Below are 15,168 nucleotides of genomic sequence, written 5' to 3'. Positions count from 1 at the left end.
TGTTTGTCAATAAAGTTAGAACAAAAACCCTTTGTTATATGGTGGTGATACATAATGCAGTGCTTTAAAGAGTTTGTTTGGAGGAAAAAGGAGAGAAGCGTCGTGCTTCGCGGGAAATTAAATAAAATTAGTTTGCCTATGCACGGTTTACTCTTTACTTCCAACGTAAATAAATTGTGTTTAAAGCCGCATTGTCACCAGTTTACTTCCGGTCGATTACGTAACAATATCCGATGATTTTTAACGGAAAACGCGAAAAAATCTTTCAAAATATTGAAAGCAGTGTGTTTATTGGAAGTTTCTTTGAGGATGTGATTGATAATTTAGAGCGGATGGCCTGTTTAATATCTCGGATTTTAATAGATTCTTTTGTCTTTTAACGGTTGAGGTTTTTGTCGGACCTCCGGAAGTAAACTGGTGACAATGCGGCTTTAAAATATTATCTAATCATTTTATTAACCACTTGAATTATGTTGACCAAATAACTGTAAATTTTGGTGGAAAAAAATAAAGAAATTATCAACATAAGTTTTCAGAAGAGGCCATGCTTTTGGTTTTCATTAAAAAAATGATCGAGAAAGGGACCTTTTCAAGAAATCATTCTTTCCGTATTTGTATATGCCTTATTGCCGAGGGTGGCCGCTTAATAGAGGGATTCTTATAAACATCACTTGGCACGGTCCCTAGGGCGGTCGCTTTATAGAGGTACCACTGTATCACTGTATACATCACTTGGCACGGTCCCTAGGGTGGCCGCTTAATAGAGGTACCACTGTATCACTGTATACATCACTTGGTACGGTCCCTAGGGTGGCCGCTAAATAGAGGTACCACTGTATACATCACTTGGCACGGTCCCTAGGGCGGTCGCTTTATAGAGGTACCACTGTATCACTGTATACATCACTTGGTACGGTCCCTAGGGTGGCCGCTTAATAGAGGTACCACTGTATCACTGTATACATCACTTGGTACGGTCCCTAGGGCGGTCGCTTAATAGAGGTACCACTGTATCACTGTATACATCACTTGGTACGGTCCCTAGGGTGGCCGCTAAATAGAGGTACCACTGTATACATCACTTGGCACGGTCACTAGGGTGGCCGCTTAATAGAGGCACCACTGTATCACTGTATACATCACTTGGCACGGTCCCTAGGGCGGTCGCTTTATAGAGGTACCACTGTATCACTGTATACATCACTTGGCACGGTCCCTAGGGCGGTCGCTTTAAATAGGTACCACTGTATCACTGTATACATTACTTGGCCCGGCCCCAAGGGCGGTCGCTTTATAGAGGTGCCACTTTACTGATTTTCACAAAAATAATCTCACTCTGGGTCATTGAGAATCGCGTATATAGCTCCTTATAAGTGACCTAGCAAGTGACCATTTTTCAGGCAGACCTTGGAGTGCGAGGGAATACAGGAGGGTGACCTTCAGCGGAGAAAAAAAGTGCACTTGACGCCTACTAAAACCCAAAAGCAAGTTGTCCATTTAATGGGCACACATCATTTAGTCTTTTTCCCCTTTCTTTTTCTTACTGGTCTTGTTCTGTGTGTTCGTTGTTGGTTTCTCTTTTCTTAGAGCGTTCGTCAGGTCGATAACGTTTGGATCTTGCTTTGGACTAGAATAAAGAAACACCTAGGTTAACATTCTCAGACGTATTGGGAAAAGGGTGGGTGTTGGGGGGATGGTCAATAAGATGGGAGGTGTTTAACAATTGCATTATATCGTGTTTTAGCAAGCATTCAATTTATACACTTAACACTTGTTGTATATTTAGGTACATGTAGGCCAGGCGTTCATGTAAACAGAAAAGACAGACCAAACACATATCCACTTAGAAAAGTGGGGAGAGGGACGATTTTCCCCTTTATTTCTCCACAGGTAGTCCAAACAGCAACTTAAAATACACCTTTGTTTGGGAAGGTCTTGAATGTTTTCAGGTTCTAAGATAATGACGTCCTCGTCTTCGCTGCTTTCCTCAAGCGCGTAGTTATCTAAACAAACATCATAACAAACAATAAATTTTAAAAAAATGTTCAAGAATAAAACAATCTTAAACAAACCCTGTTGCGTGTCACTATTTATTTAGAGTGAATGCATTTTTTTAGTCGCAAAGAAATGAGGACTCAAAGGAGTAAAACATAATAGCTCTAATAAATAGTTCAGTACGCTTCTTTCGTTGATCAAAAACAAAACAAGAGCAAATTGGAAGGAGGGGAAGGGGTGGGTTGCCTGTCTTGCATGATAAAGATGGTTTGGGTTACCTGTCTTGTACGATAAAGGTGATTTGGGTTACCTGTCTTACATATCAAAAGGTTTTGGGTAACCTGTCTTGCATGATAATAGGGGTTTGGGTTACCTGTCTTGCATGATAACAGGGGTTTTTTGAGTTACCTGTCTTGCATGATAACAGAAGTATAGGTTACCTGTCTTGCATGATAACAGGGGTTTGGGTTACCTGTTTTGCATGATAATAGGGGTTTGGGTTACCTGTCTTGCATGATAATAGGGGTTTGGGTTACCTGTCTTGCATGATAATAGGGGTTTGGGTTACATGTCTTGCATGATAATAGGGGTTTGGGTAACCTGTCTTGCATGATAACAGGGGTTTGGGTTACCTGTCTTGCATAATAACAGGGTTTTGGCTTACCTGTCTTGCATGATAATAGGGGTTTGGGTTACCTGTCTTGCATAATAACATAGTTTTGGGTTACCTGTTTTGCATGATAACAGGGTTTTGGGTTACCTGTCTTGCATAATAACAGGGTTTTGGATTACCTGTCTTGCATGATAATAGGGGTTTGGGTTACCTGTCTTGCATAATAACAGGGGATTGGGCTACCTGTCTTGCATGATAATGGTGGCTTGGGTTACCTGTCTTGCATAATAACAGGGTTTTGGGTAACCTGTCTTGCATGATAATAGGGGTTTGGGTAACCTGTCTTGCATAATAACAGGGTTTTGGGTTACCTGTCTTGCATGATAATAGGGGTTTGGGTTACCTGTCTTGCATAATAACAGGGGATTGGGCTACCTGTCTTGCATGATAATGGTGGCTTGGGTTACCTGTCTTGCATGATAACAGGGTTTTGGGTTACCTGTCTTGCATAATAACAGGGTTCTGGGTTACCTGTCTTGCATAATAACAGGGTTTTGGGTTACCTGTCTTGCATAATAACAGGGGTTTGGGTTACCTGTCTTGCATGATAATAGGGTTTTGGGTTACCTGTCTTGCATGATAACAGGGTTTTGGGTTACCTGTCTTGCATAATAACAGGGTTTTGGGTTACCTGTCTTGCATGATAACAGGGTTTTGGGTTACCTGTCTTGCATAATAACAGGGTTTTGGGTTACCTGTCTTGCATAATAACAGGCTTTTGGGTTACCTGTCTTGCATAATAACAGGGTTTTGGGTTACCTGTCTTGCATAATAACAGGGTTTTGGCTTACCTGTCTTGCATGATAATAGGGGTTTGGGTTACCTGTCTTGCATAATAACAGGGTTTTGGGTTACCTGTTTTGCATGATAACAGGGTTTTGGGTTACCTGTCTTGCATAATAACAGGGTTTTGGATTACCTGTCTTGCATGATAATAGGGGTTTGGGTTACCTGTCTTGCATAATAACAGGGGATTGGGCTACCTGTCTTGCATGATAATGGTGGCTTGGGTTACCTGTCTTGCATAATAACAGGGTTTTGGGTAACCTGTCTTGCATGATAATAGGGGTTTGGGTAACCTGTCTTGCATAATAACAGGGTTTTGGGTTACCTGTCTTGCATGATAATAGGGTTTTGGGTTACCTGTCTTGCATGATAACAGGGGTTTGGGTTACCTGTCTTGCATAATAACAGGGGTTTGGGTTACCTGTCTTGCATGATAACAGGGTTTTGGGTTACCTGTCTTGCATAATAACAGGGTTCTGGGTTACCTGTCTTGCATAATAACAGGGTTTTGGGTTACCTGTCTTGCATGATAACAGGGTTTTAGGTTACCTGTCTTGCATAATAACAGGCTTTTGGGTTACCTGTCTTGCATAATAACAGGGTTTTGGGTTACCTGTCTTGCATAATAACAGGGTTTTGGCTTACCTGTCTTGCATGATAATAGGGGTTTGGGTTACCTGTCTTGCATAATAACAGGGTTTTGGGTTACCTGTTTTGCATGATAACAGGGTTTTGGGTTACCTGTCTTGCATAATAACAGGGTTTTGGATTACCTGTCTTGCATGATAATAGGGGTTTGGGTTACCTGTCTTGCATAATAACAGGGGATTGGGCTACCTGTCTTGCATGATAATGGTGGCTTGGGTTACCTGTCTTGCATAATAACAGGGTTTTGGGTAACCTGTCTTGCATGATAATAGGGGTTTGGGTAACCTGTCTTGCATAATAACAGGGTTTTGGGTTACCTGTCTTGCATGATAATAGGGTTTTGGGTTACCTGTCTTGCATGATAACAGGGGTTTGGGTTACCTGTCTTGCATAATAACAGGGGTTTGGGTTACCTGTCTTGCATGATAACAGGGTTTTGGGTTACCTGTCTTGCATAATAACAGGGTTCTGGGTTACCTGTCTTGCATAATAACAGGGTTTTGGGTTACCTGTCTTGCATGATAACAGGGTTTTAGGTTACCTGTCTTGCATAATAACAGGGTTTTGGGTTACCTGTCTTGCATGATAATAGGGTTTTGGGTTACCTGTCTTGCATAATAACAGGGTTTTGGGTTACCTGTCTTGCATAATAACAGGGTTTTGGGTTACCTGTCTTGCATAATAACAGGGTTTTGGGTTACCTGTCTTGCATAATAACAGGGTTTTGGGTTACCTGTCTTGCATGATAATAGGGTTTTGGGTTACCTGTCTTGCATAATAACAGGGTTTTGGGTTACCTGTCTTGCATGATAACAGGGTTTTGGGTTACCTGTCTTGCATAATAACAGGGTTTTGGGTTACCTGTATTGCCTGCTGGAGTAGGGGTGTCTTCATCTTCTTCCATCTCCTCATGTTCCTGTGGAGGTAACTCGTCATCGTCGTCACTGAGTAACCAGGCGTTATTGGAGCTGCCAAGACCAATTTGTGCAGTGCCAGAGCCCTTGAAAACAAAATGAATCAAAGCTGATACGCCTCCTCGACCCATACACCCACCCCACCCATAAGTCCCCTACACCCATACACCCCGTCCACCCACACGCCCCTTCCATCCACACACCCTCATCAAGCTACATTCACATGTCTGCCCGTTCACATAAAAAGCACCGTGTTGCAACTTCCATCTGGAAAAGAGTGGTTTTCAAAATCCCGTGAACTAGTTTTTAGTTTTTTAAGTACTAATACACTGTAATGTCTTTGTTATCTTTTGGGCTTGACTATAACACTTTAACAATTACATTTTGTTTAACGGAATTTCGAAAACCACTCTAATGTTTCTAGGAGTTTGCTTACCTTGAGATGTACTTGAAGTTCTTTGTATTGTCTACAAAATGTGTTAAGGAATTATCCAACCACAGTGTAAAACAATCTCAATAATTTATATATAACTTCATGAAATAGTAAGTTAGTGTTTACACCCTGTCGAAGAAGATGCTATTGTTTAATGTACATATCTGAGAAAAGATTAACCTTTACCAAGAGCAGAGTATCTTCTATGGAAAATCCTTTGTTGACCTGAGAAGGGAGGTATTATAGCAATTCGGTCAGCTACCATCCTTCACTCACTCTCTTCTCATGCATAAGGCTTCTTTAATTGATATAAAAAAAATACACAATAACAATTATAAAAAAGATACTTGTATTCAGCTAGTGATTGTCTGTCATTAGATAGTTCTGTTAAAAATGCAAATAAAATGTTAGCGGAGCAGACACCTGTTTCGTGTTAAAAATAATATGAGCGGTCATAATATCATGATAATCACTTCATAACTCAATAAAATGTCAACAAACCTTGAGCGCTTTCTATTCCTTCAGTAAGGTCCACGATAGCAGACTCAGTCTGTGTTGTTGTGATTTTTCCCACTGATTCAGTAACACCTATTTTACCAATGGATCTAAAAATTACAGAGGTACTTTGATGAGTAAACCAAGTATTGTACCAAATACCATCAGGACCATGTGAAGGTGTTAAAACATCACTTTCTTTTTACATTGGGGACTGTGAATCTCTTTTCGTTGTGTATAGAGCATTAGATAACAGTTTTTGGAATCTCTCTAAGGTAATCTCATAAAGGTTAACTAATTCAAACATCACCAGCTGGAAAAGTGACACGTGCTGTTCAATAGCAAATTTTCTTCAATGCTACTCAGCCAACTTCAATATGTGACTTTGCCAAGTGTCTCATAAAATTTGAATTTTTCTTAACATATTATTGTTAGTTACAAACCGTTGTTTGGCATCTACGGCTAATGCCTTTTCAATTAGCTCTGTGATTTCAGCTACTTTCACAACTGCAATGTTAGAGCATCGAATTATCTGGAGAAATAAAAGTCTTAATCATCAAAACAATGCTAAATTAAAACTGACTTACGTACGGAATCTGCTATTATAGCAAGTACTATAACGTGCAAGGGAAGCTAAACAACACAGATTGAGGGAACCCACAAGCTATAAAAGTTAGGAATTGTAATCATCAGGATTGAGTCTGAAGAAAGGGCGATGAAGAACCACTTAGTCTACTCAGCAGGTGCTAGTTGTGTGAAAGACAAAAGAGCGAGCTGGAATTGCTAAGCTTAATTGCATCTTCACTATTTTTGGCTGAGGGCTACATGCAGCCTTTTTCAGTAGCTTTTCTGTGGTAATTTTCAAGAGCCTGTTTAGCAGGTTAAGAACAACTTCACCCACCTGATCTGTCTCAAGGGAGACTCCACCCCCCATGACTGCCCCACAGACCTCCCGATGGATATTCAAAGCCATCATCATGTGGCCATCCATGACCGCTTCCTCCTTGTCATTAGGATCAACCAGCAACAACTCACTGAAAATGACAAACTAATCAAACGCAATCTTTCACAAGTCCTTTAGTAGAGAAATAGTTATCACTCATAATTTAGGGGGGGAGTGAATAGGTTTTTGATTGGCACATTTCTGGCAGATCACTGATTCCAACAGAAAATTGTAGTGGATCTACTGTAAACTAGGCAACGTATAACATAAATAGCACTGATTGTGACTTAAAAAGAAAAAGGGCAAGACTTCCCTGAATAATGTAGATATACAAGTGTGCCTGTTTTCACAGTCTTGTATATACAGGTTTGAATCCTGAGTTCTCTTCTACAATTTGCACTAAGGTGACCCAAGTGTATCCAGATTTTCTTCATACAGAGGCTAGACTAAGTATCATATCAAGCTGCGTTTCACAAATTCTGAAACTTAGAGTTGTAAAGGAACAACTGTGTATTATGTAACCCTTTAGCAGTGCCCATTGCACATTGAAGGCTTCTTCTTATCAGAGGGGGGTGCAGTAAGTGTTATTCTAGTAAACAAATACTGCAAGGTCCTCTTTAAAGCAGTATTACATTGTTCTTCGTTCTCAAAAGTCAAGAAGAGGAAGGAAGTGCACACCTTACCCATTATCAAAAAATGCAAAAGTGACACAAATGGGCATGTGGAGAATACTCAAAGGGACTGGATCCCTGTCTGCCTCTGAGTGCTGAAAAAAAATTAGAGGAAAAATATAAAACCTGTACCTTCCAAGTAAAAGTATGATTGCCAATCCCCCTATTAAAGGCTTTTTCATATCCCTCCCCCTGAGAATGTTGGAATTCCCTTGGAGGGCATTTCTTTTAAAAATCCATCTGGTGCAGAATTTTATCTACTCTTTATGAAAATGGGGGAATGTTTGCACTTTAAATAGCATCCCACATATTCCTTTTCTTATTCAGTTGGCTATTATGAATGCTTCATTATGATTTGTAGGGCTATTGGTATAGACTGTATAAGTTCAATTGTATTACAACAATACCTACATATCTATAAGTGAATTCTAGTAGCATATATTTCTATCCCACCAACTCATTTTTAATAAATACCTGTGCAAACAGCGCCAAAATTGCCTAGTATACACTGGCACAGCCTTGCTTGTGCCATCACAGGGCAAAAGAAAGAATGAAAAACTACTTAGTTGTATTATTCAATGTGGTCTCAAGTACAAACAACACAGCATTGATTGGAAGGGCAATGCTGTCTTTTTTCCAGTAATGTTGGCACTGTTTGCACAAAACCATAAAGACAAAACAGCAATTTCCATTTTTGTATCTGTGAGAACCTGTCACTGGGGTGACAACACACTTACAATAGTGACTTCTTCTCCAGACACAGAAACATCTGGCCGTCTAGGACAAAATTTGACAGTATTAGCACATGACTCTGAATAAGAGATGGAAATGAAGGCTCGACTCACCTGAAATGACTCAAGGCAGTTATAGCTGAAATACAGGCACAATCTAGAATATTTCCCGAGTGATCAAGAACTTGAATGTCAACTCGTACAGACCACACCTAGAACATACAATGACACATGCATTCATGCCAGCAGCAACAAACAACAAATGCTTTGCTTAACTTTATAACAACATGACACTTTCACTTCACTATGTACCACAAAAAATATACATACACAGTAGTAGCAAAATAAATATTGAACAGTTTACCTTCTCTCCAGCAACAATACACAGAGACTCTGTATCAATTGCTCTTGACTCAATGTAGAAACGTTCAACAAATCTATTAAGCTCTACTCCAAGTTCTGACATTCGCCCTGCCTCAAAAGCAGGAGAAGCCATCGGCGAGAGTTCCACATTGATATAGATATGGCCATCTGTCTGTCTGTTGGTTTTGGGTTTTGTTATCTCACACGAAACTTGTGCAAGAACTCTAAAATATAAAGCATTGATAAAAATATGGTATTGAAGTAAGATTTTAATATATTGATTTAGTAAAATTGGTGGGTAATTACACTATGCCAAATTCCAAGTGAGTATTGTCTTCATAATTATACTAAACTGAGTAAGTACCTTGTTTTCCCCAGCTGGACTTCACAGTGACCTCTCTCAACAGAAAAAGCTATTCTCAGCTTTCTGTAGTCATAAATTCCTCTTCCATCTAGTCTCTAGCATGGGCATAATAAATATGAAAACACATTAAAGACTGAAGTACACAAGGGCCTAAAATCTGTTAAGGGATGCGGGGGGGGGGGGGGGGGGGGGGGGGGGTGGGGGAGCTCATGCAAAAAGACACCAAACAAGTTGGGTGTTGGCACAAGTGAAATGGAGAGCTTCTGCTTGCATAGGGGAGGAGAGGGGGGGTCTCCATGATCTGATTAGACCCAAATCCGCCCCGTGATTTGTGAAAACAGAGAAATTGAGGCAAGGATCAGTGAAATTGTTTAACTTCGTTAACCGTGAAACAACAAATGTATCTTGCATGAACCTTTTATATGTTTAAAAGTGTCCTTTTTTGGTTATTATACGCAAAAAAATCACTTGTAATCTGGTTTGTTTATCTGAATCAATAAACAACAAAGGGGAAATAAATAAATGTCGAGATAATGTTGTAAACATGGACGATGTCAATCAAACAAGCGCACGTGCAATGTGATAGCTTACCATGTTAGTATATTTTAGATATACAAAGTACATTAGTGTTGATGCAACAAAGACTTCAAAACTACTTAATAAAGCAGGATCCATACCTTTCTTGATCGGATACACTGTCGAACAAAGTCTTTTTCGCAGTTAGAAAAATGTGCCGTATTTGACTTCATTTTTGATATTTTTTTAGATTTAACAGCGCGAGCCTGGGTACTAAATGGAGTCCGCTGACTAGTACGCGATCCGACCACAGGGAGCCCAACTTCTTGATTACAATGTGACCCAATAAAAATAATAATAATGATGATAAATAAATAAACAAAACAAAAAAGGAACCTTCTTTTTATTTTCTCCTTATATGAAAAAATGCTGCATAAAAAATCTCAAGGCCATGAAAATGCGAGCAAAATGCAAACTCACTCGCAGCGCGCGCAAATACCTTGAGTGCGCGCTATTTCTTGCGAGCGCACGCTTGACGTAATTTCCCCCAAAAATAACCGTCTTTTTCGTATGAGTACTTCTAAACGGGTTTCATAATATAGCAACTTTTTTGAATTGAGATGAAGGAGCGCCAGACTAGAAGCCCACTAAGGGTAGAACACTTCAGCCGACACTTGTCCCGAGATAGGACACCTTCCCCAGTCGTCAAAAGGCCATGGAAAACAGTCTCTGATTCACAGATTGTCACTGAGAGCTCAGCAGTCGTGCAAGTAGAGCAGCCCCGTGCAAGAACTAGTTTCGACTGCCCTGTCTGCTCAAAAGGTGTGGCAAAGAAAGATAAAAGTATCATGGCGAAACTACTACGACGGTGGGTATTGGAAATAAAGTTGGAGAATTTAAAAGTTGGAAACAAGAACAAGGCTAACGTTTTGACAAATATTCTATTTGGGTTAAAAAAACGCTTGACTATCTCGACGGTGCTTGCTTCAAGTGACAACTGGCATTTCGCTGAGGAGGAGCTTACAAATCTTACCATGGACCAACTGTACCAGGTCAGGAGTGCGATGCAAGGTTTGATTCTAATGAAACAACAAGAGATGCACGGGGAGGAGACTAATCGCACGTTGCAAGCCGACTATCAGGAGGAGCTGAAGCAGCGGTCTCATGAACTCGAGGAGCATGCGCGGATAGTCATGAAGCCGTACGAGAACATTCATCCCGCGTCCGAGGCACTTGCGAGACTTATGCTTGCTGGTTGAGGGCCATTTTGTACAAGGGGAACACGCACAAGAGTTCCACCGTTAACTCAAATAGTACCATTTTTCAGTCCCGTACCCAGGATTTTTAATAAGGGGGGGGGGGGGGGGGGTACGAAATTTATCTATGCCTTTGCAGTATCTCCACCGGACGTTTATTGTCGGATTTGGATACATACCATAGTGATCTAGCTTATGATTTTGTCTACAAATAGCACGTCTATTGGGAACCGAAAGTGGACCTTCGGCCGTTGTGGGGGGGTTCGCACCCCCTGCACCCCCCCCCCCCCCCTGTGTACGGGCCTGTATTTTAGTCATTAGCTTCGCTAACCACAATTTTTTGCCCCGTTCACCCAATCTTTCTTATCTCTTTCTGTAAAAGCAATTCTTATCGATGATGATTCTCATTGTTTGTTTGTTATTCTTTAGTGATTCCAAAGGAATGAAACCATTGAATGGTCGTAGCGTGACCGTCGTAGCGTGACCAATAGTAGCTGTGCCCCCAGTTTCTCTGTATTGGTATTCAAAGTCAGCAGTTCCATGACTTGTTGTTGCTGCGTAAATACGTTTTTGCTTATCATCTTACACATTCAAAGCAGCATTTATGTTGCTATGTACCTGAGTTACCCACTTGCAAATTCAAAACAACTTTTGAATAACCATTTTTCATCACAGTCATCATGATGGTGGTAATTATAATAATTAAAATCATGGCATTATCATATCTTGTTTGTCGTAGACATCATTCAAATCATAGGTCTTTTGTGTCATAATAATCAAGATCTAATCTATTCTTTGAGCCTTCTAATGGCTAGTGCACACTAGCAACATAACAACATAACGACATAGGCACGCGCACTATGTTTAGCCGCCCGACATAACAACATGGACATAATGACATAAAAGAAAAATCATGTTTTTTCTCTTATGTCGTTATGTCCATGTCGTTATGTCGAAGATAAGAGTGCGCGCGCCCATGTCTTTATGTCGATATGTTGCTAGTGTGCACTAGGCATAATAAACAATATAAGTGAGTAGCCACTTCGGTAGACGTAATGAGATCCAGGCGCGTACGCAGAAATTGCTGGGGTCACGCAGGTATCATATAGAGAAGCCCCATCCTATGCGCATGAACGCTCATGGAGATCGGCAATGCATGCGCGCGCGCCTTTTTTGTACATCTGACTTTTAAGAATAAAGTAAAAGAAAAAAGATGTATTTTTGTTGTTGCTATATTCATGTAATTTTCTCATGTATTTTTCTCACTCAGATGTACAAAAAAGGCGCGCGCATGCATTGCCGATCTCCATGAGCGTTCATGCGCATAGGGTGGGGAGCCTGTGACCTCAATAAGAAAGAAATGACCCCCTTTTAGCGCCTAGGGGGGGAGGGAAGGGGGTGCGCGCACACCCCTGTGTACGCGCTGGGGTATCCGAGTCGTGCATAGGGGGTGGTGGGTAGTATTATTTTGGGTGGATTGTCTGTAGGTTTCTCTTAAGTTGCTCGATACAAATCAGTACTGTCAGTAATCCACACAGGCCGAACAAGATAGATGTCAATGCCATGTTTTCTGCTTCCGCAAAATCAATCACTGAAGATTTCTTTTCCCCTGCCTTCATCCGCTTACGGCCCTGTGAGAAAAAGACATGAAAATTCAGTCTTAGTCGACTAGACGGCAATCGACTCTTTAGACTCGTAATCAAAACAACTGCTAATGTTTTAAAAATCTAAGCGGTGCTAAATGTAACGACAACTGGTTTGTATCTATATAGCGCATTTACCATCGCGAGACATGTGAAACGGCTTAAAGAATGTCGATCAACCACTCCTTTATTATTGTTATGTGTTATGTGCGAAAAGTGCCAACACAATTTTCCTCTTGGAGGACATGCCTCAACTTCTATCCCTAATGTCTCTAATTGGTGCCCAGATAAGCGATTTTCAGTTCGAGCTTGGGTTTCTATGCGGGTATATGGTAATAAGCATTTCCTTCTTAGGGATGAATTAACCCTAATATGTACGACTTTATCAATAAAACTGCCTTCGGGTCTTTTGGAACCAGAAAGTCAATGGTGTTAGATACATATATATTTTTTCTCGCATTGATATTAGGTCCCCCCCTCAGCAAAAAACGAGACCCTCCACTGTTCTGTGCGTAAAAAAAAAATAATGCAACGGGGTGATGTGATCGTCGTGCTGTTTTACGCCCCTAGGAGCCTCAAGCCCGCTTAACTAGCACATTCAGAATCATAACACCACAGCTCACCCTAAACCAGAAGAACACGCTGATCAGTCCGATAGGGAGAATGGGTACGAGGGAAAGAAAAACCAGTGCTGTACGCGCACCATTTTTGAATAACAGACACTTGCGAGCTTCCTGTGGAATAAACAAGCGCAAAAAAGATCAACAAAAAGCAGGGGGGAAGAGGAGGGGCGGGGCGGATCTACAACTCATCAAATGCGAGTGGCAGCTGTAGGACTATTGTGCATTGCTAATATAGACAAACCATAGCGAGTTTATCTTACTGGTAAGGGGACGTTACAATTTAATATCTGGAACTATTAAAATACCGGAAGACTGAAAGTCATATAGCAAAAGATTTGGCAATTTTTGAGCAGCAAAGTATGCGTAACCAGGAGAACATGTTCTCGTGACGTAACTTATTGCCTTGTACGTAAAGATTTTCCTCGTAAGTTGAGGATGCATACCTCATATTCAACGTCCTCTATTTGGAAAGTACTTTTCGGCGCTCTTTCCACTTCATGCCCATAATTCACAGCGGTTCCAGACATCTCTGTTGATAGAGATATCAAAAAGCAGTAAAACCAAAAAGTCCCTCTAATAACTCGAATTACCTCTCCTTCAGTTATTTTTCTATAAAAAGGTGAAAATCTTGGGGATATTTATGTCTAGCTATATAGCTCCATATGGCTATTAAACTATTATTTCTCCAGCCCGAATGGGCCCTTAGAATAAGTTATTACATTCGAGTGTCTTAAGATTTGCATAATATATACTATCTTGTTATTATTACCTTCTGCTAATCGATATTAAGGCCTTAGAAGGTTGCGCCGGAATTTAACAAAAAAAAAAAAAAACAATCTACGGCTGGTCAGTTGGTCAATACGATTGTTTTGCATTAGTCTAGATAGTCTTTTTGCTATCAATACTGTGGTCACAATCAACACAAACTCGTCAAACTAATACAAACAAGAATAGATGACAATTGAGGTCTGATCTATCAAAGAAACCAAACAAATTCGTTATAAGAAGGTTAAAGGGAATCAATCAACGGCTACGGAATCCAGATTTTGATAGCGTGTGTGTTTGTTCACTTCGATAGGTAAGTTTCTTTTTAAAGAAAAGAACCAAGGAAAGGATAAACCAAGAAAGGTTAACCTCCTTGCATAAACAAATGTTTATAACGGAATCAAAATTTATACTGATTCCTCAAACTTAATGACTTTTTCAAAGCTTGTGGATAAACTTACGTTTAGTTTAAAGTGCAACAAACAAAGTGTCCAAACAGCCAACAAAGTGACCAAGAAGACTTGAGAGCTTCACTGTGTACTTGTGCTTGCAGTTTGTGCAAGTGTTCTTAATTTTCCACCTTACGCGCTTCACTGCCTTTGCTAACAAAAGAAACAAATCTGCATCTCAATGTTTTTTTTTCCAAATCCACTAGCGTGTGACGTAAGTGTAGGCCCGGCCGTTAGCCTCCAGTCCACTGGTTATTATCTAATCCTCGACAGGGGATCAATTAGTCAATGTAGTATCAATTAGTCAATGTTTATGTAGTATCAGGGGCTCAAAAGTGTTGCGTCGTCATACGTTTGAGCTTCTGGATGCATAGAATAGATGCCTTCTGTTCATGCACCTTGATTAAATTAAATTTGGGATAGGTTGTGGCGGAGCTGGTAGGGAAACGAAATTTCAGGACTAAATCTTCGTATAAAGGGGGCATACCATTCCGGGCAAATTTGAGTGCATGTTACTTTGGTTCTATAATTGCAAAAGGAGTTTGAGAAATGTTATTCTTATTATCGATTTTTTTATTGTAATATCTTGTTTTCATAGGATGGACATATTTTTTTTTAGTAATTGTATATGGTGTTTTCGGTTTTTATATAAACTAATGTTTCTAGAGATAATAGGGTCAGAATCATAGTCACCAAGAAGGTTATTATTGGGGCATGTCCCAGGGTCATAGTCACCACGAAGGTTATTATTGGGGCATGTCCCAGGGTCATAGTCACCAGGAATGTTATTATTGGGGCATGCCCCAGGCTCATAGTCACCACGAAGGTAATTATTGGGGCATGCCCCAGGGTCATAGTCACCACGAAGGTTATTATTGAGGCATGTCCCATGGTCATAGT

At 40.4% G+C, this 15,168-nt stretch overlaps 2 protein-coding genes across 2 annotated transcripts; both read right to left on the bottom strand.

Moving 5' to 3' along the window:
- Window positions 1-1,180: 1,180 nt before the first annotated feature.
- On the bottom strand, window positions 1,181-9,804 carry LOC5512501 (exosome complex component RRP45). Its single transcript, XM_048733776.1, has 14 exons — window positions 9,694-9,804; window positions 9,017-9,111; window positions 8,654-8,876; window positions 8,404-8,501; window positions 8,296-8,335; window positions 7,571-7,653; window positions 6,846-6,978; window positions 6,388-6,476; window positions 5,951-6,054; window positions 5,797-5,833; window positions 5,453-5,483; window positions 4,964-5,102; window positions 1,919-2,003; window positions 1,181-1,627 (listed from the first exon to the last, which is right to left on the bottom strand). The coding sequence occupies exons 1-14, from the start codon at window positions 9,763-9,765 to the stop codon at window positions 1,516-1,518; spliced, it is 1,341 nt and encodes a 446-aa protein (XP_048589733.1). The 5' UTR covers window positions 9,766-9,804; the 3' UTR covers window positions 1,181-1,515.
- Window positions 9,805-11,437: 1,633 nt separating this feature from the next.
- On the bottom strand, window positions 11,438-14,438 carry LOC116618385. The gene is made up of 4 exons (XM_032381964.2): window positions 14,281-14,438; window positions 13,498-13,583; window positions 13,055-13,165; window positions 11,438-12,419 (listed from the first exon to the last, which is right to left on the bottom strand). Exons 2-4 carry the CDS (start codon window positions 13,579-13,581, stop codon window positions 12,252-12,254), a joined length of 363 nt encoding a protein of 120 aa, XP_032237855.2. The 5' UTR covers window positions 13,582-13,583; window positions 14,281-14,438; the 3' UTR covers window positions 11,438-12,251.
- Between the last annotated feature and the right edge of the window lie 730 nt (window positions 14,439-15,168).

The sequence above is a fragment of the Nematostella vectensis genome, chromosome 10 (assembly GCF_932526225.1).
Source record: "Nematostella vectensis chromosome 10, jaNemVect1.1, whole genome shotgun sequence".
Taxonomy (NCBI): Eukaryota; Metazoa; Cnidaria; class Anthozoa; order Actiniaria; family Edwardsiidae; genus Nematostella; species Nematostella vectensis.
This window is presented reverse-complemented; position numbering and strand designations above follow the sequence as displayed.

Excerpts from the sequence above, each read along its gene's own strand:
- LOC5512501 (XM_048733776.1), bottom strand. The coding sequence starts at position 9,765 with ATGAAGTCAAATACGGCACATTTTTCTAACTGCGAAAAAGACTTTGTT. Across the intron at positions 6,477-6,845 it reads TCTCCCTTGAGACAGATCAG|ATAATTCGATGCTCTAACAT; the intron begins GTGGGTGAAGTT and ends TTATTTCTCCAG. Across the intron at positions 6,055-6,387 it reads GCCGTAGATGCCAAACAACG|ATCCATTGGTAAAATAGGTG; the intron begins GTTTGTAACTAA and ends TGTAATTTTTAG.
- LOC116618385 (XM_032381964.2), bottom strand. The coding sequence starts at position 13,581 with ATGTCTGGAACCGCTGTGAATTATGGGCATGAAGTGGAAAGAGCGCCG. Across the intron at positions 13,166-13,497 it reads TAGAGGACGTTGAATATGAG|GAAGCTCGCAAGTGTCTGTT; the intron begins GTATGCATCCTC and ends TTTATTCCACAG. Across the intron at positions 12,420-13,054 it reads GCGTGTTCTTCTGGTTTAGG|GGCCGTAAGCGGATGAAGGC; the intron begins GTGAGCTGTGGT and ends TTTTTCTCACAG.